Source organism: Bombina bombina, chromosome 1 (assembly GCF_027579735.1).
Source record: "Bombina bombina isolate aBomBom1 chromosome 1, aBomBom1.pri, whole genome shotgun sequence".
Taxonomy (NCBI): Eukaryota; Metazoa; Chordata; class Amphibia; order Anura; family Bombinatoridae; genus Bombina; species Bombina bombina.
The window spans coordinates 549,333,253-549,354,595 of NC_069499.1; the positions used below are offsets into that span (position 1 = coordinate 549,333,253).

At 39.0% G+C, this 21,343-nt stretch overlaps 1 protein-coding gene across 3 annotated transcripts in view; it reads left to right on the forward strand.

Annotated features, from left to right (window-relative positions):
- Positions 1-20,939, forward strand: part of ALS2 (alsin Rho guanine nucleotide exchange factor ALS2) — a 558,121-nt gene extending 537,182 nt beyond the window's left edge. For all 3 annotated transcript variants that reach the window (XM_053698688.1, XM_053698690.1, XM_053698689.1), the window contains one exon: positions 18,427-20,939. In XM_053698688.1, the coding sequence (XP_053554663.1) occupies positions 18,427-18,465 (39 nt within the window). In that variant the 3' untranslated portion in view covers positions 18,466-20,939. The remainder of the gene's footprint in view (positions 1-18,426) is intronic.
- Positions 20,940-21,343: the final 404 nt, after the last annotated feature.

Below are 21,343 nucleotides of genomic sequence, written 5' to 3' on the forward strand. Positions count from 1 at the left end.
TAATTGGGGACATCTATAAATGAGTCACTAGAATGTGTTGAATATAGCAATGTTAAAGGGAAATGATTCAGATATAGAATACAATTTCAAACAACTTTCCAATTTACTTCTGTTATCTAATTTGCTTCATTCTTTTGGTATGCTTTGTTGAAGAAACCTCAATGTACCTGGGTGAGCCAATAACATGAGGCATCTGTGTGCAGCCACCAATCAGCAGCTCCTGAGCCTATCTAGGTATGCTTTTCAACAAAGGTTACCAAGAGAACTAAACAAATTCTATAATACTAGTGTTAAAGCCTGTGTACTAGGTATAATTGTTTTGCGCAGTCTCAGGGCCAGGTATGCTTGTCTCTTCTAACGCAGTCTCTACTGCATACGGCACTAGGTATTTTTTTCATGTAATTGGCAAGAGTCCATGCGCTAGTGACGTATTGGATATACAATCCTACCAGGAGTTTCCCAAACCTCAAAATGCCTATAAATACACCCCTCACCACACCTACAATTCAGTTTTACAAACTTTGCATCCTATGGAGGTGGTGAAGTAAGTTTGTGCTAAGATTTCTACGTTGATATGCGCTTCTCAGCAATTTGAAGCCTGGTTCCTCTCAGAGTACAGTGAATGTCAGAGGGATGTGAAGGGAGTATCACCTATTGAATGCAATGATTTTCCTCAAGGGGGATCTATTTCATAGGTTCTCTGTTATCGGTCCTAGAGATTCATCTCCTACCTCCCTTTTCAGATCGACGATATACTCTCATATTCCATTACTTCTACTGATAACCGTTTCAGTACTGGTTTGGCTATCTGCTATATGTGGATGGGTGTCTTTTGGTAAGTATGTTTTTATTACTTAAGACACTCTCAGCTATGGTTTGGCACTTTATGTATTTACATAAAGTTCTAAATATATGTATTGTACTTATATTTGCCATGATTCAGGTTTCAGTATATTTCCTTTTGCAGACTGTCAGTTTCATATCTGGGAAATGTTTTTTAAGGGGAAAAAAAAAATTACCTGGGGTTTAGTCTTTTTTTTTTCTTTCATGTAATTAGCAAGAGTCCATGAGCTAGTGACGTATGGGATATACATTCCTACCAGGAGGGGCAAAGTTTCCCAAACCTCAAAATGCCTACAAATACACCCCTCACCACACCCACAATTCAGTTTTTACAAACTTTGCCTCCCATGGAGGTGGTGAAGTAAGTTTGTGCTAGATTCTACGTTGATATGCGCTTCGCAGCAGGCTGGATCCCGGTTTTCCTCTCAGAGTGCAGTGAATGTCAGAGGGATGTGAAGAGAGTATTGCCTATTTGAATTCAATGGTCTCCTTCTACGGGATCTATTTCATAGGTTCTCTGTTATCGGTCGTAGAGATTCATCTCTTACCTCCCTTTTCAGATCGACGATATACTCTTATATACCATTACCTCTACTGATTCTCGTTTCAGTACTGGTTTGGCTGTCTACTATATGTAGATGAGTGTCTTAGGGTAAGTAAGTCTTATTTTTTATGACACTCTAAGCTATGGTTGGGCACTTTATATGTAAAGTTCTAAATATATGTGTTTAAACTTATATTTGCCATGATTCAGGATAATCAGTATTCCTTATTTCAGACAGTCAGTTTCATTATTTGGGATAATGCATATGAAATATTTTTTTCTTACCTTAAAAGAATTTTTTCAATTGACTCTTTTTCCCTGTGGGCTGTTAGGCTCGCAGGGGCTGAAAATGCTTCAATTTATTGCGTCATTCTTGGAGCGGACTTTTTTGGCGCAACAATTTTGTCATTTCCGGCGCCCTAATTGACGCCGGAAGTTTGTGCATGGTTGCGTCATTTTTGACGTTCAGACGTTTTTTTGCGCCAAAATTGTGGGCCTCGTTTTTTTCAGCGTCACAGGATGTAGCGTCATACTTGGCGCCAAAAAATATGGGCGTTGTACTTGGTGCCAATAATATGGGCGTCATTCTTGTCTCCACCTTTTTTTTCACATTATTTCAGTCTCATTTTTCATTGCTTCTGGTTGCTAGAGGCTTGTTCATTTGGCATTTTTTCCCATTCCTGAAACTGTCATTTAAGGAATTTGATAATTTTGCTTTATATGTTGTTTTTTCTATTACATATTGCAAGATGTCTCAACATGACCCTGGATCAGAATCTACTTCTGGAAAGATGCTGCCTGATGCTGGTTCTACCAAAGTTAAGTGCATCTGTTGTAAACTTTTGGTAACTGTTCCTCCGGCTGTTGTTTGTGATAACTGTCATGATAAACTTTCTAATGCAGATTGTGTTTCCATTAGTAATAATCCATTACCTGTTGTTGTTCCTTCAACATCTAATGTTTCAGATGAATTTTTAAGTGACCGTCATCATTCTGACTTATCTGTTTCTGATGAGGATCTATCTGGTTCAGAAGATTCTGCCTCAGATATTGACACTGATAAATCTTCATATTTATTTAAGATGGAGTTTATTCGTTCTTTACTTAAAGAAGTGTTAATTGCATTAGATATGGAGGAGTCTAGTCCTCTTGATACTAAATCTACTAAGCGTTTAAATTCGGTTTTCAAACCTCATGTAGTTATTCCTGAAGTTTTTCCAGTTCCGGATGCTATTTCAGAAGTAATTTCTAGAGAATGGAATAGTCTTGGTACTTCATTTACTCCTTCTCAAAGGTTTAGGAAATTGTACCCTGTGCCATCTGATAGATTAGAGTTTTGGGATAAAATCCCTAAAGTTGATGGGGCTATTTCTACTCTTGCTAAACGTACTACTATTCCTACGGCGGATAGTACTTCCTTTAAGGATCCTTTAGACAGGAAGCTTGAATCCTTTCTAAGGAGAGCTTATTTATGTTCAGGTAATCTTCTTAGACCTGCTATTTCTTTGGCTGATGTTGCTACAGCTTCAACTTTCTGGTTGGAGGCTTTAGCGCAACAAGTGTCAGACCATAATGCTTATAGCATTGTTAAACTTCTTCAACATGCTAATAACTTTATTTGTGATAGAAGATAAAGGTAGGCCCAGCACTCACTCCAGATTAGGGTGCACGCTGCAGGGGTCTCTGCACCAACCCCAAAGTAGACAATGTAGAAGCAGAAAGCAGCAGCACCACAATTTAAGGTTTTCAACTGCTTTTAATGAAGAAACATTTAAAAGAACAAGTCGTTGTTCTTTTGAATGTTTCTTCATTAAAAGCAGTTGAAAACCTTAAATTGTGGTGCTCCTGCTTTCTGCTTCAACTTTATTTGTGATGCCATTTTTTATATCATAAGAATTGATGTCAGATATATGTCTTTAGCTTTCTTAGCTAGAAGAGCTTTATGGCTTAAATCTTGGAATGCAGATGTGACTTCTAAGTCAACTTTGCTTTCTCTTTCTTTCCAAGGTAATAAATTATTTGGTTCACAGTTGGATTCTATTATTTCAACTGTTACTGGGGGGAAAGGAACCTTTTTGCCTCAGGACAAAAAATCTAAAGGTAAATACAGGGCTGCTAATCGTTTTCGTTCCTTTCGTCAGAATAAAGAACAGAAGCATGACCCTTCCCCTAAAGGAACGGTTTCCGTTTGGAAACCTTCTCCAGTCTGGAATAAATCCAAGCCTTTTAGAAAGTCAAAACCAGCTCCTAAATCCGCATGAAGGTGCGGCCCTCATTCCAGCACAGCTGGTAGGGGGCAGGTTACGATTTTTCAAAGATATTTGGATCAATTCGATTCACAGTCTTTGGATTCAGAACATTGTTTCTCAAGGATACAGAATAGGTTTCAAGATAAGACCTCCTGTGAGAAGATTTTTCCTCTCTCGCATTCCAGTAAACCCAGTGAAGGCTCAGGCATTTCTGAAATGTGTTTCAGATCTAGAATTGGCTGGGGTATTTGTGCCAGTTCCAGTTCTGGAACAGGGTCTGGGGTTTTACTCAAATCTATTCATTGTTCCAAAGAAGGAGAATTCCTTCAGACCAGTTCTGGATCTAAAAATATTGAATCGTTATGTGAGAATACCAACATTCAAAATGGTGACTATAAGGACTATTCTGCCTTTTGTTCAGCAAGGGCATTATATGTCCACAATAGATTTACAGGATGCATATCTTCATATTCCAATTCATCCAGATCACTATCAGTTTCTGAGATTCTCTTTTCTAGACAAGCATTACCAGTTTGTTGCCCTTCCGTTTGGCCTAGCAACAGCTCCAAGGATCTTTTCAAAGGTTCTCGGTGCCCTTCTCTCAGTAATCAGAGAACAGGGTATTGCGGTATTTCCTTATTTGGACGATATCTTGGTACTTGCTCAGTCTTTACATTCTGCAGAATCTCATACGAATCAACTTGTGTTGTTTCTTCAAAAACATGGTTGGAGAATCAATTTACCAAAGAGTTATTTGATTCCTCAGACAAAGGTAACCTTTTTGGGTTTTCAAATAGATTCAGTGTCCATGACTTTGTCTTTAACACAAAAGAGACGTCTGAAGTTGGTTTCAGCTTGTCGAACCCTTCAGTCTCAATTATTCCCTTCTGTAGCTTTTTGCATGGAAATTCTAGGTCTCATGACTGCTGCATCGGACGCGATCCCCTTTGCTCGTTTTCACATGAGACCTCTTCAGCTTTGTATGCTGAACCAGTGGTGCAGGGATTATACAAGGATATCACAAATAATATCCTTAAATCCCAATGTTCGATCTTCTCTGACTTGGTGGTTGGATCACCATCGTTTAATTCAAGGGGCCTCTTTTGTTCGTCCAACCTGGACTGTGATCTCAACAGATGCGAGTCTTTCAGGTTGGGGAGCTGTATGGGGATCTCTGTCAGCACAGGGGGTTTGGGAATCTCAGGAGGCGAGATTACCAATCAACATTTTGGAACGCCGTGCGATTTTCAGAGCTCTCCAGTTCTGGCCTCTTCTGAAGAGAGAATCGTTTATTTGTTTTCAGACGGACAATGTCACAACCGTGGCGTATGTCAATCATCAAGGTGGGACTCAGTCCTCAAGCTATGAAAGAAGTATCTCGGATACTTGTATGGGCGGAATCCAGCTCTTGTCTAATTTCTGCGGTTCACATCCCAGGTGTAGACAATTGGGAAGCGGATTATCTCAGTCGCCAGACGTTACATCCGGGCGAATGGTCTCTTCACCCAGATTTATTTCTTCAGATTGTTCAAATCTGGGGACTTCCAGAAATAGATCTGATGGCCTCTCATCTAAACAAGAAACTTCCCAGGTATCTGTCCAGATCCAGGGATCCTCAGGCGGAAGCAGTGGACGCGTTGTCGCTTCCTTGGAATTATCATCCTGCCTATATCTTTCCTCCTCTAGTTCTTCTTCCAAGAGTGATTTCCAAAATTCTAATGGAATGTTCGTTTGTTCTGCTGGTGGCTCCAGCATGGCCTCACAGGTTTTGGTATGCGGATCTCATTCGGATGGCCAGTTGCCAACCTTGGACACTTCCGTTAAGACCAGACCTTCTATCTCAAGGCCCATTTTTCCATCAGGATCTCAAATCATTAAATTTGAAGGTATGGAAATTGAACGCTTGATTCTTAGTCATAGGGGTTTCTCTGACTCAGTTATTAATACTATGTTACAGGCTCGTAAATCTGTGTCTAGGAAGATTTATTATCGAGTCTGGAAGACTTACATTTCTTGGTGTTCTTCTCATAAATTCTCTTGGCATTCTTTTAGAATTCCTAGAATTGTACAGTTCCTTCAGGATGGTTTGGATAAAGGTTTATCTGCAAGTTCTTTGAAAGGACAAATCTCTGCTCTTTCTGTTCTTTTTCACAGAAAGATTGCTAATCTTCCTGATATTCATTGTTTTGTACAGGCTTTGGTTCGTATCAAGCCTGTCATTAAGTCAATCTCTCCTCCTTGGAGTCTTAATTTGGTTCTGAGGGCTTTACAGGCTCCTCCGTTTGAACCTATGCATTCTCAGGATATTAAATTACTTTCTTGGAAAGTTTTGTTCCTTTTGGCCATCTCTTCTGCTAGAAGAGTTTCTGAGTTATCTGCTCTTTCTTGTGAATCTCCTTTTCTGATTTTTCATCAGGATAAGGCGGTGTTGCGGACTTCATTTCAATTTTTACCTAAGGTTGTGAATTTTAACAACATTAGTAGAGAAATTGTTGTCCCTTCATTGTGTCCTGATCCTAAGAATTCAAAGGAGAGATCTTTACATTCTTTGGATGTAGTAAGAGCTTTGAAATATTATGTTGAAGCTACTAAAGATTTTAGAAAGACTTCTAGTCTATTTGTTATCTTTTCTGGTACCAGGAAAGGTCAGAAAGCTTCTGCCATTTCTTTGGCGTCTTGGTTAAAGTCTTTGATTCATCATGCTTATGTGGAGTCGGGTAAGTCCCCGCCTCAAAGGATTACGGCTCATTCTACTAGGTCAGTTTCTACTTCCTGGGCTTTTAAGAATGAAGCTTCCGTTGATCAGATTTGCAAAGCAGCAACTTGGTCTTCTTTGCATACTTTTACTAAATTCTACCATTTTGATGTTTTCTCTTCTTCTGAAGCAGTTTTTGGTAGAAAAGTACTTCAGGCAGCTGTTTCAGTTTGATTCTTCTGCTTATAATTTCAGTTTTTTTCATTATAAGATTAAAACTTTTTGATTTGGGTTGTGGATTATTTTTTCAGCGGAATTGGCTGTCTTTATTTTATCCCTCCCTCTCTAGTGACTCTTGCGTGGAAAGTTCCACATCTTGGGTATCTGATATCCCATACGTCACTAGCTCATGGACTCTTGCTAATTACATGAAAGAAAACATAATTTATGTAAGAACTTACCTGATAAATTCATTTCTTTCATATTAGCAAGAGTCCATGAGACCCACCCTTTTTTGTGGTGGTTATGATTTTTTTGTATAAAGCACAATTATTCCAATTCCTTATTTTTGATGCTTTCGCTCCTTCTTATCACCCCACTTCTTGACTATTCGTTAAACTGAATTGTGGGTGTGGTGAGGGGTGTATTTATAGGCATTTTGAGGTTTGGGAAACTTTGCCCCTCCTGGTAGGAATGTATATCCCATACGTCACTAGCTCATGGACTCTTGCTAATATGAAAGAAATGAATTTATCAGGTAAGTTCTTACATAAAAAAAAAATTTTCTTCAATTGACTGTCTTTTAAATTCGCAGGCAGAATTAGGCTCGCGAGGGTGCAAAATGCCAAAGTTTTTTGCGTCATTCTTGACGCAAGATTTTTTTGGCGCGAAGTTACGTTCGTTGACGCAAATTCGTAATTTCCGGCGTCTTAGTTGACGCCGAGTCCTTCACAAGGTTGCGTCATCCGTGACGCAAGTGTGTCATTCTGGTTGTTTTTGTCGCCAAAATATATTTTTCTGTTTGTTGTGCGTTATACTTGGTACCAAATATTTTCATTATTTAAGACCCCATTCCTATATGCCTTTTGCCTTTTTTCTCTATCAGAGGGCTATGCTGTTTGCATTTTTCTTTTCCCCATTCCTGAAACTGCCATATAAGGAAATTGATAATTTTGCTTTATATGTTGTTTTTTTCTCTTACATTTGCAAGATGTCTCAATCTGATCCTGTCTCAGAAGTCTCTGTTGGAACCCTACTGCATGATAACAGTTCTACCAAAGCTAAGTGCATTTGTTGTAAACTTGTGGAGGTTATATCTCCTGCTGTGGTTTGTAATAGTTGCCATGATAAACTTTTACATGATAAACTTTTACATGCAGAGAATGTTTCCATCAGTAGTAGTTCATTACCTGTTGCTGTTCCTTCAACATCTAATGCACAAGATATATCTGTAAATTTAAAAGAATTTATATCTGATTCTATTCAGAAGGCTTTGTCTGCCATTCCGCCTTCTAATAAACGTAAAAGGTCTTTTAAAACTTCTCATAAAGTTGATGAAATTTCAAATGACCGGCAACATGCTGATTTATCCTTCTCTGATGGGGATCTATCTGATTCAGAAGATCCTGCCTCAGATATTGACATTGACAAATCTTCTTATTTATTTAAAATGGAGTATATTCATTCTTTGTTAAAAGAAGTGTTGATTACATTGGATATGGAGGAAACTAGTCCTCTTGATATTAAAACTAGTAAACGTTTAAATTCTGTTTATAAACCTCCTGTGTTTATTCCAAAGGTTTTTCCAGTTCCTGATGCTATTTCTGATATGATTTCTAAGGAATGGAATAGGCCTGGTACTTCTTTTATTCCTTCTTCAAGGTTTAAAAATTTGTATCCTTTGCCAGCAGTTTCTTTTGAGTTTTGGGAAAAGATCCCCAAAGTTTATGGGACTCTCTACTCTTGCTAAACGTACTACTATTCCTATGGAAGATAGTACTTCTTTTAAAGATCCTTTAGATAGGAAACTTAAATCTTATCTAAGGAAAGCTTATTTATATTCAGGTCATCTTCTCAGGCCTGCAATTTCTTTGGCTGATGTTGCAGCTGCATCAACTTTTTGGTTGGAAAATTTAGAGCAACAAGAATTGGATTTTGATTTGTCTAGCATTGTTCGCTTGCTTCAACATGCTAATCATTTTATTTGTGATGCCATTTTTGATATCAAAATTGATGTTAAATCTATCGCCTAGATTTAGAGTTTTGCGGCCAAAGGGGTGCGTTAGCTACGCGTGTTTTTTCCCCCCACACCTTTTAAATAACGCTGGTATTTAGAGTTCTCTGAAGGGCTGCGTTAGGCTCCAAAAAGGGAGCGTACAGGCATATTTACCGCCACTTCAACTCTCAATACCAGCGTTGCTTACGGTAGCGGCTAGCTGGAAAAACGTGCTTGTGCACGATATCCCCATACGAAACAATGGGGCAGTTTGGGCTGAAAAAAAACCTAGCACCTGCAAAAAAGCAGCGTTAAGCTCCTAACGCAGCCCCATTGTTTCCTATGGGGAAACAGTTTCTAAGTCTGCACCTAGCACCCTAACATGTACCCCGAGTCTAAACACCCCTAACCTTACACTTATTAACCCCTAATCTGCAGCCCCCACTATCGCTGACCCTTGCATTATATTATTAACCCCTAATCTGCCGCTCCGGACACCGCCGCAACCTACATTATAGCTATGTACCCCAATCTGCTGCCCCTTACATCGCCGACCCCTATATAATATTTATTAACCCCTGATCTGCCGCCCCCAACGTCGCCACTACCTACCTACACTTATTAACCCCGAACTGCCGACCGGACCTCGCCGCCACTATAATAAATGTATTAACCCCTAAACCGCCGCACTCCCGCCTCGCAAACCCTATAATAAATAGTATTAACCCCTAATCTGCCCCCCCCAACATCGCCGACACCTAACTTCAAGTATTAACCCCTAATCTGCCGACCGGACCTCGCCGCTACTCTAATAAATGTATTAACCCCTAAAGCTAAGTCTAACCCTAACACCCCCCTAAATTTAAATATAATTTTAATCTAACTAAATAAATTAAATATTATTAACTAAAGTCTTCCTATTTAAAACTAAATACTTACCTGTACAATAATTATATTGTATCTATTTTAGGATTTATATTTATTTTACAGGCAACTTTGTATTTATTTTAACTAGGTACAATAGCTATTAAATAGTTATTTACTATTTAATAGCTACCTAGTTAAAATAATTACCAAATTACCTGTAAAATAAATCCTAACCTAAGTTACAATTAAACCTAACACTACACTATCAATAAATAAATTAAATCAATTAACTACAAGTACCTACAATTAAATAAACTAAACTAAATTACAAAAAATAAAAAAAGATTACAAGAATTTTAAGCTAATTACACCTACTCTAAGCCCCCTAATAAAATAACAAAGCCCCCCAAAATAAAAAAATTCCCTAATCTAAATTAAAATAGTTAACAGCTCTATTACCTTACCAGCCCTTAAAAGGGCTTTTTGCGGGGCATGCCCCAAAGAAATCATCTCTTTTGCCTGTAAAAAAAACCACAATACCACCCCCCAACATTACAACCCACCACCCACATACCCCTACTCTAACCCAAACCCCCCTTAAATAAACCTAACAGTACCCACCTGAAGATCTCCCTACCTTGAGTCGTCTTCACTCAGCCGAGCACCAATGGACCAAAAGAAGACATCCGGAGCGGCAGAAGTCTTCATCCTATCCGGGCAGAAGAGGACATCTGGACCGGCAGACATCTTCATCCAAGCGGCATCTTCTATCTTCATCCATCCGACGAAGAGCGGCTCCATCTTCAAGACCTCCGGCGCGGAACATCCTCTTCCTACCGACGACTACCGACGAATGAAGGTTCCTTTAAGTGACGTCATCCAAGATGGCGTCCCTCGAATTCCGATTGGCTGATAGGATTCTATCAGCCAATCAGAATTAAGGTAGGAAAAATCTGATTGGTTGATTCAATCAGCCAATCAGACTCGAGTTCAATCCGATTGGCTGATCCAATCAGCCAATCATATTGAGCTTGCATTCTATTGGCTGTTCCGATCAGCCAATAGAATCCGAGCTCAATCTGATTGGCTGATTGGATCAGCCAATCCGATTGAACTTGAATCTGATTGGCTGATTGAATCAACCAATCATATTTTTCCTACCTTAATTCCGATTGGCTGATAGAATCCTATCAGCCAATCGGAATTCGAGGGACGCCATCTTGGATGACGTCACTTAAAGGAACCTTCATTCGTCGGTAGTCGTCGGTAGGAAGAGGATGTTCCGCGCCGGAGGTCTTGAAGATGGAGCCGCTCCTCGTCGGATGGATGGATGAAGATAGAAGATGCCACTTGGATGAAGAAGTCTGCCGGTCCGGATGTCCTCTTCTGCCCGGATAGGATGAAGACTTCTGCCGCTCCGGATGTCTTCTTTTGGTCCATCGGTTAACTATTTTAATTTAGATTAGGGTAGGGAATTTTTTTATTTTGGGGGGCTTTGTTATTTTATTAGGGGGCTTAGAGTAGGTGTAATTAGCTTAAAATCCTTGTAATCTTTTTTTACTTTTTGTAATCTAGTGTTTGTTTTTGTAATTTAGTTTAGTTTATTTAATTGTAGGTAACTATTTAATAACTATTGTACCTAGTTAAAATAAATACAAAGTTGCCTGTAAAATAAATATAAATCCTAAAATAGCTACAATATAATTATTCATTATATTGTAGCTATATTAGGGTTTATTTTACAGGTAAGTATTTAGTTTTAAATAGGAATACTTTAGTTAATAATATTTAATTTATTTTGTTAGATTAAAATTATATTTAATTTAGGGGGTTGTTAGGGTTAGGGTTAGACTTAGCTTTAGGGGTTAATACATTTATTAGATTAGCGGCGAGGTCCGTTCGGCAGATTAGGGGTTAATACTTGAAGTTAGGTGTCGGCGTTGTTAGTGAGGGCAGATTAGGGGTTAATAATATTTATTATAGGGTTTTTGAGGCGGGAGTGAGGCGGTTTAGGGGTTAATACATTTATTAGAGTAGCGGCTAGGTCCGGTCGGCAGATTAGGGGTTAATAAGTGTAGGTAAGGTAGCAGCGACGTTGGGGGGGCAGATTAGGGGTTAATAAATATTATGTAGGTGTCGGCGATGTTAGGGGCAGCAGATTAGGGGTATATAGGGATAATGTAGGTGGCGGCGGTGTGCGGTCGGCAGATTAGGGGTTAAAAATTTTTATTAGAGTGGCGGCGATGTGGGGGGACCTCGGTTTAGGGGTACATAGGTAGTTTATGGGTGTTAGTGTACTTTAGAGCACAGTAGTTAAGAGCTTTATAAACCGGCGTTAGCCCAGAAAGCTCTTAACTACTGACTTTTTTCTGCGGCTGGAGTCTTGTCGGTAGAGGGTCTAATGCTCACTTCAGCCAAGACTCTAAATACCGGCGTTAGGAAGATCCCATTGAAAAGATAGGCTACGCAATTGGCGTAAGGGGATCTACGGTATGGAAAAGTCGCGGCTTGGAAGTGAGCGTTAGACCCTTTCCTGGCTGACTCTAAATACCAGTGGGCGGTAAAAAGCAGCGTTAGGAGCCCTTAACGCTGCTTTTGACAGCTAACGCAGAACTCTAAATCTAGGCGTATGTCTTTAGCTATTTTAGCTAGAAGAGCTTTGTGGCTTAAATCTTGGAATCCTGACATGACTTCTAAGTCCAGATTGCTATCTCTTTCTTTCCAAGGTAATACATTATTTGGTTCTCAGTTGGATTCAATAATTTCAACTGTCACTGGGGGGAAGGGAGTTTTTTTTGCCTCGGGATAAAAGACCTAAGGGTAAATTTAAAGCTTCTAACCTTTTTTCATTCTTTTAGACAAAATAAGGAACAGAAACCTAATCCTTCCCCCAAGGAATCTGTTTCCAATTGGAAGCCTTCCTCAAATTGGAATAAATCCAAGCCATTTAAGAGATCAAAGCCAGCCCCCAAATCCGCATGAAGGTGCAGCCCTCACTCCAGCTCAGCTGGTAGGGGGCAGATTAAGATGTTTCAAAGGTGTTTGGATCAATTCGGTCCAAAATCAATGGATTCAGAGTATTGTTTCTCAGGGGTACAGAGTAAGACCGCCTGTGAGAAGATTTTTTTCTCTCACGCATTCCAGCAAACCCAGTAAAGGCTCAGGCTTTCCTGAAGTGTGTTTCAGACCTGGAGTTATCAGGGGTAATCATGCCAGTTCCGTTTCAGGAACAGGGTCTGGGGTTTTATTGAATGAAAGAAAATTCATTAAGACCAGTTTTGGATCTAAAAATTTTGAATCGATATGTAAGAGTACCATCTTTCAAAATGGTGACTATAAGGACTATTCTGCCTTTTGTTCAGCAAGGGCATTATATGTCCACAATAGACTTACAGGATGCATATCTTCATATTCCGATTCATCTAGATCACTATCGGTTCCTGAGATTCTCTTTTCTAGACCAGCATTACCAATTTGTTGCTCTTCCTTTTGGCCTAGCGACAGCTCCAAGAATCTTTTCAAAAGTTCTCGGTGCCCTACTCTCTGTAATCAGAGAGCGGGGTATTGCAGTATTTCCTTATTTGGACGATATCTTGGTACTAGCTCAGTCTTTACATTCTGCAGAATCTCACACGAATCAGCTAGTGTTGTTTCTTCAAAAACATGGTTGGAGGATCAATTTACCAAAAAGTTTTCATATGAGACCTCTCCAGCTTTGTATGCTGAACCAATGGTGCAGGGATTATACAAGGATATCACAATTAATATCCTTAAATCCCAATGTTCGACTATCTCTGACTTAGTGGTTAGATCACCATCGTATTATTCTAGGGGCCTCTTTCGTACGTCCAACCTGGACTGTGATCACAACAGATGTGAGTCTTTCAGGTTGGGGAGCTGTTTGGGGATCTCTGACAGCACAAGGGGTTTGGAAATCTCAAGAGGCGAGATTACCAATAAATATTTTGGAACTCCGTGCGATTCTCAGGGCTCTTCAGTTTTGGCCTCTATTGAAGAGAGAACCGTTCATGTGTTTTCAGACAGACAATATCACAACTGTGGCATATGTCAATCATCAGGGTGGGACTCACAGTCCTCAAGCTATGAAAGAAGTATCTCGGATACTTGTTTGGGCGGAATCCAGCTCCTGTCTAATTTTTGCGGTTCATATCCCAGGTATAGACAATTGGGAAGCGGATTACCTCAGTCGTCAGATTTTACATCCAGGAGAGTGGTCTCTCTATCCAGATGTGTTTTCTCAAGTTGTTCAGATGTGGGGTCTTCCAGAAATAGATCTGATGGCATCTCATCTAAACAAGAAAATTCCCAGGTACCTGTCCAGGTCCAGGGATCCTCAGGCGGAAGCAGTGGATGCGTTGACACTTCCTTGGTGTTATCAACCTGCTTATATTTTCCCGCCTCTAGTTCTTCTTCCGAGAGTGATCTCCAAGATCATCATGGAGCAATCGTTTGTGCTGCTGGTGGCTCCAGCATGGCCTCACAGGTTTTGGTATACAGATCTTGTTCGGATGTCCAGTTGCCAACCTTGGCCACTTCCATTAAGGCCAGACCTATCTCAAGGTCTGTTTTTGCATCAGGATCTCAAATCATTGAATTTGATGGTATGGAAATTGAACGCTTAGTCATAGAGGTTTTTCTGACTCTGTGATTAATACTATGTTGCAGGCTCGTAAATCTGTTTCTAGAAAGATTTATTATCGAGTCTGGAAGACTTACATTTCATGGTGTTCCTCACATAAATTCTCTTGGCATTCTTTTAGAATTCCTAGAATTTTACCGTTTCTTCAGGATGCTTTAGATAAAGGTTTGTCTGCAAGTTCCTTAAAGGGACAAATCTCTGCTCTTTCTGTCTTATTTCGCAGAAAGATTGCTAAACTTCCTGTTATTCATTGTTTTGTGCAGGCTTTGGTTCGTATCAAGCCTGTCATGAATTCAATCTCTCCTCCTTGGAGTCTTAATTTGGTTTTGAAGGCTTTACAGGCTCCTCCATTTGAGCCTATGCATTCTTTGGACATTAAAATACTTTCTTGGAAAGTGTTGTTTCTTTTGGCCATCTCTTCTGCTAGAAGAGTTTCTGAATTATCGTCTCTCTCTTGTGAATCTCCTTTTCTGATTTTTCATCAGGATAAAGCAGTTTTGCGGACTTCATTTAAATTCTTACCTAAGGTTGTAAATTCTAACAACATTAATAGAGAAATTGTTGTTCCTTCTTTGTGTCCTAATCCTAAGAATTCTTTGGAGAGATCTTTACATTCTTTGGATGTGGTGAGAGCTCTGAAATATTATGTTGAAGCTACTAAAGATTTCAGGAAGACTTCTAGTCTATTTGTTAACTTTTCTGGTTCCAGGAAAGGTCAGAAGGCTTCTGCCGTTTCCTTGGCTTCGTGGTTAAAGCTTTTTTGCAAAGCTACAACTTGGTCTTCTTTGCATACATTTACTAAATTCTACCATTTTGATGTATTTGCTTCTTCTGAAGCAGTTTTTGATATAAAAGTTCTTCAGGCAGCTGTTTCAGTTTGATTCTTCTGATTTAAGTTTTTTCCTTTCATTTTTGAGATTTAAACTTATATTTTGGCTTGTGGATTTATTTTTTCAGCGGAAAATTGTTATTTTTATTTTATCCCTCTCTAGTGACTCTTGCGTGGAGTTCCACATCTTGGGTATTGCTATCCCATACGTCACTAGCAATTACATGACCGAAAAGATAATTTATGTAAGAACTTACCTGATCTAATTCATTTATTTCATATTGGCAAGAGTCCATGAGGCCCACCCTTTTTATGGTGGTTATGATTTTTTTGTATAAAGCACAATTATTTCCAAATTCCTTTGTTGATGCTTTTTACTCCTTTCTTTATCACCCCACTTCTTGGCTATTTGTTAAACTGAATTGTGGGTGTGGTGAGGGATGTATTTATAGGCATTTTGAGGTTTGGGAAACTTTGCCCCTCCTGGTAGGATTGTATATCCCATACGTCACTAGCTCATGGACTCTTGCCAATATGAAAGAAATTAATTTATCAGTTAAGTTCTTACATAAATTATGTTATTTGTACCTTTCACCTTTCTTTGGACCCTTTAACACCAATAACACACCTCTAACAACCCAGTAGTTAAGACCCACACACACCATATATTTAAGCTTCACATGGGCCACTTCCTTGTGTTACACAGACGACCTAGCTCTATATAACTGCTTAGTATCACAAAAACACAAACATTGACATCCCTTTTTCACATAACAAACCTGGCCACACAAATGCCACTCTGCATTCACCAACTCACTAAGCACAGACCATATCTCTTCCATAGAGCAGACAAATATCACACAGTCCCCACTCCTAACAGTTCACCCACAGAGACCTATTTTCTCTCTATACAGGTGTCATACAAAGCCCTACCTTCTTAATGCGCTGACACGCATATCTCTCCTAAATTGTCACAAACATCCATTACCACATGGTTGCTTGGTGTCACACGTATATACCTATTCATTACGCATATTTTTAACATGCAACATTCTTCTCAATATAAATGCAGTGACATACAAAGCACATATATTCCACATAACTTGTCACACAAATCATCCATATAACAGTTCAGTGCAACACGGTCCTCTCCCCCCCATATAACATCTTAAAGTTATCCAGTGTATCCATGCAACAGCTTTATATCACCTAAAACCGGCTCTGTCACCCCGTTCATCTCTCTCGTCATTGGGGGGCTGCTGCAATTACTGGTGTTCAGCGAGCGAACCCCCTCCAGTCCAAGGCCACACTGCGTAACTGTAGTTCTAATCTCCCGAATATACTCTGATGGCTAGATTATTACGTTCCCTCCCCTATATCCCGGGCTGCTCAGCTGTCTCTGAGGCCTTTAACTTCAGGCCAAAACAATAACACCCGCACCTGCCAGAATCGCCACATGTTGATTGGCGTCCCGGCGACCTACCTGACACCTATGTCTCTACTGCACATGGGGCCAGGAATGTTTGTCTTCCACAGTCTCAGGGCCAGGTATGTTTGTCTCGCGTAGTCTCTACTGCGCATCACTGCGTCGGACAAACATACCTGGCCTTTTATAATATAGGATGTCAATTAGAATGTTGTTTAAAATCACATGCTCTATCTGAATCATAAAAGGAAAATAATGGGTTTCATGTCTCTAAGTCTGGAGAACTTCTGGCAGAAATCCTAAAGCATACAATTTTCAGAATTTAAATTCCTAAAGGAAATAAGTTATTCCAAAGATTTTTTTACACAAATCCTAAGCATTGTACAGGGAGTGCAGAATTATTAGGCAAGTTGTATTTTTGAGGATTAATTTTATTATTGAACAACAACCATGTTCTCAATGAACTCATTAATATCAAAGCTGAATATTTTTGGAAGTAGTTTTTAGTTTGTTTTTAGTTTTAGCTATTTTAGGGGGATATCTGTGTGTGCAGGTGACTATTACTGTGCATAAATATTAGGCAACTTAACAAAAAACAAATATATACCCATTTCAATTATTTATTTTTACCAGTGAAACCAATATAACATCTCAACATTCACAAATATACATTTCTGACATTCAAAAACAAAACAAAAACAAATCAGTGACCAATATAGCCACCTTTCTTTGCAAGGACACTCAAAAGCCTGCCATCCATGGATTCTGTCAGTGTTTTGATCTGTTCACCATCAACATTGCGTGCAGCAGCAACCACAGCCTCCCAGACACTGTTCAGAGAGGTGTACTGTTTTCCCTCCTTGTAAATCTCACATTTGATGATGGACCACAGGTTCTCAATGGGGTTCAGATCTGGTGAACAAGGAGGCCATGTCATTAGATTTTCTTCTTTTATACCCTTTCTTGCCAGCCACGCTGTGGAGTACTTGGACGCGTGTGATGGAGCATTGTCCTGTATGAAAATCATGTTTTTCTTGAAGGATGCAGACTTCTTCCTGTACCACTGCTTGAAGAAGGTGTCTTCCAGAAACTGGCAGTAGGACTGGGAGTTGAGCTTGACTCCATCCTCAACCCGAAAAGGCCCCACAAGCTCATCTTTGATGATACCAGCCCAAACCAGTACTCCACCTTGCTGGCGTATGAGTCGGACTGGAGCTCTCTGCCCTTTACCAATCCAGCCACGGGCCCATCCATCTGGCCTATCAAGACTCACTCTCATTTCATCAGTCCATAAAACCTTAGAAAAATCAGTCTTGAGATATTTCTTGGCCCAGTCTTGACGTTTCAGCTTGTGTGTCTTGTTCAGTGGTGGTCGTCTTTCAGCCTTTCTTACCTTGGCCATGTGTCTGAGTATTGCACACCTTGTGCTTTTGGGCACTCCAGTGATGTTGCAGCTCTGAAATATGGCCAAACTGGTGGCAAGTGGCATCTTGGCAGCTTCACGCTTGACTTTTCTCAGTTCATGGGCAGTTATTTTGCGCCTTGGTTTTTCCACACGCTTCTTGCGACCCTGTTGACTATTTTGAATGAAACGCTTGATTGTTCGATGATCACGCTTCATAAGCTTTGCAATTTTAAGAGTGCTGCATCCCTCTGCAAGATATCTCACTATTTTTGACTTTTCTGAGCCTGTCAAGTCCTTCTTTTGACCCATTTTGCCAAAGGAAAGGAAGTTGCCTAATAATTATGCACACCTGATATAGGGTGTTGATGTCATTAGACCACACCCCTTCTCATTACAGAGATGCACATCACCTAATATGCTTAATTGGTAGTAGGCTTTCGAGCCTATACAGCTTGGAGTAAGACAACATGCATAAAGAGGATGATGTGGTCAAAATACTCATTTGCCTAATAATTCTGCACTCCCTGTATGGTGATTAATGTCCCTTTAATGAAAACATATATTTATTTTGTGTTTGTGCATTTACTTATTTTCATGCAGCTAGGTTGCATTTAAGTATATCTGTGTTATATTTCTGACCATATAAATATGTCTATTCTACGCTAGTTAACCAATGTTCATTCTGCTTTTCAGGCTTGCTATTATCAGATTCAGCACGAGAAGCTCCATTAGCTTTGCTGCAAGAGCAGAGGAACAACAAATGAGTTGTCTTGCTGTTGTGCTGTCTGGACCATTCATACCTACAGGGAGATCACTGCATTATACAGGATGTTGGCACTTAATCCAGTTAAGGTGTATTTTGGAAGCAAGAGTTCTGGCTTTTTAGTAAGCTGTGCGCATCTGTGGAAATCATATGACAGAGCACTGAAAACTTCATTTAGTTTAGAGGGATTTTTTTTTTACAGATAAAATGTAAACCCCGTCATTTTCTAACTGTTTTTACTGGATCAATTATTGAAATGGAAAATTTTACATTGAATTTGAATGTAAATAATCTGAATATTCTACCAACATCAGTATTTGGAACATCAGTTCCACTGCTGCTCAGCCAAACGTATACTCATTATTGACATAAGTGAACAGTGTGTGTGGATAGTTGGTTACAAGAAGTAATTGAGACCCCAGTACTATCAGCGGCTCACTGGAGAGACCAGATTCCCAAGAAAATCTTGCAACTGGATAACCGCTGGAAGAAGTGAAGACTAACCTTGGTATAATAAAGCTTGTGTACAATAGGTGTATTAATAACCAGGGCATCTATGTGCTGACAAAATGTATACTAACTGTATATGTTTGTTATGTAAAGCTATTTCCATATTTTGCTTATTCTTGTTTAATGATCATTGGCAAAGGATGTGTTTTTTTATTATTTATAAATTGTCCCCTGCTTAAAAATATAATAGGGCATACATAGTTTTAACCCTTCTAAGCATTATTCAAAATAAGTTCATTAAATTACATTATAGCTCTTTTATCAGCAATCTTATAGGAAATGAGGTGCTATATTAAAAACATTGTAGTTCTGAAAACATCTTGGTTAGAATGCAGAATGTTACCTGTTTGTGTAGAACTTTACATATGGCAGGAATTAGCAAATATGTATCAAACGTAGGCATCAGCTGGCAATCTGTGGTGCCACCAACACTCTTTAACACTCTTTAAGGCAGACAATAGTTTTTTTTATATATATGTATAATAATTTTTAAAAAAACTGCTAAAGTTAAAATTTTAGGAGCGTTGGTTCCTGGGATTTGTCAAGTATGGATGTAGGGTTTAAAATCCATTTAAAAATGTGTTTGAAAGAAATACCTATGTATACAGAATCAGATATATGTTTGCACATTTGTAAATGTTTACATATTTTTATGTACATAGGATATCAACATATATTATTTATCGATCCCTTTGATTAACAGAGAAATAAGATCACATGGATCATTATTTAAAACAAAATGGAAAACAAAGATAGTAGCCACTAATGAATTTGGTGTCTGCACAGCGTCCGTGTAGATTTGCATCTCTGTGCATATGGCAATAAACAAATTCTGGTGGCAATAATCCTGAGATGTTTTTGTTACTTATAAACCATATTGTGTATTAATACTCTAGCAGGCACAGTAACTGTTCCCTTGAAAGGTCCTTTTTACTGACATTGGCTGGTCCCCAGACTGACCAGCTAAAGGATATTAAACCCATAGAGGTTAAATTGTATAGGTGAATGGGTCAATATAAACACACAGTTCTGAGCTGCTTACTAATGTAAACAGACAATAGAAGTATTAATTGAATATCACAAAATGCTGTGTTAGCTACTGAAGACCCTCATCACAGATTTCTATCATTAGGTTTGGCCTATGACAATAACTGGAATAGTCTAATCTCTACATTCTTTAATGGGATTCTTCATACTAATGAATAAAAGGTGTTTTTAAAGCCAGTTTAGTATGACACTCATAAATCATTACCAACAAAAAATGTTGTAAGTTTTGAGCAACCAAGCCTTTCCTAGGCATCTGCAAGCAATTGAAAAAAAAATCATATGCTCAATTGTAAATGGTCACAATTAAGCTAGGTGGTGGCACGTGACAAGTCCCATCATACATATTTATATTTTAAAAGCCCTATTGGATATTAAAGGCCAGTGTTATAGGGTTGCTGTATATTTTTCAACTGTTGTACAATACATACTCTAATTTAAATGAAAAACAAATCTCTAAGACAGAAATAACAATAAGTGAGACCTCATGCTTGGCTAGAAAACATGTTTGTAAAATATAAATTGTTGCTCTTTTGTAAAGGGATTCATTGATGTTATCACACCAGATTATGGCTAAATGTGAATTCATTCCTCTTGGTAATTGAGATCATTTGTATTCACAGTAAAAAGTCTGACAGTACCCCATTGACGTGTGGGTGTAAATTAACTCATTCATTGCCAGATGGCACAGTTGAGTTGTCCTGCAAAGCATTACAACCTTCTGGCTTAGAGATGCTGACACTGTTAAACAAGGCAGTATTTCAGTGATTATTTCAACATGCACATAAAAGATTCAAATATATTTTATATGGAGTTTTAACTATTTATTTACCTTTTTGTTTTCATAATGTCAGGTGTTCCTCAGAAATAAAATAACTTTTATGCTTTGTATTGTGTTTTATTATTTTGTTAAACACTGCTGTGCTGTGTGTTGATTGGATGTTGATCAGGGTAATCTTTTCTTTCATGTAATTAGCAAGAGTCCATGAGCTAGTGACGTATGGGATATACATTCCTACCAGGAGGGGCAAAGTTTCCCAAACCTTAAAATGCCTATAAATACACCCCTCACCACACCCACAATTCAGTTTTACAAACTTTGCCTCCGATGGAGGTGGTGAAGTAAGTTTGTGCTAGATTCTACGTTGATATGCGCTCCGCAGCAAGTTGGAGCCCGGTTTTCCTCTCGGCGTGCAGTGAATGTCAGAGGGATGTGAGGAGAGTATTGCCTATTTGAATGCAGTGATCTCCTTCTACGGGGTCTATTTCATAGGTTCTCTGTTATCGGTCGTA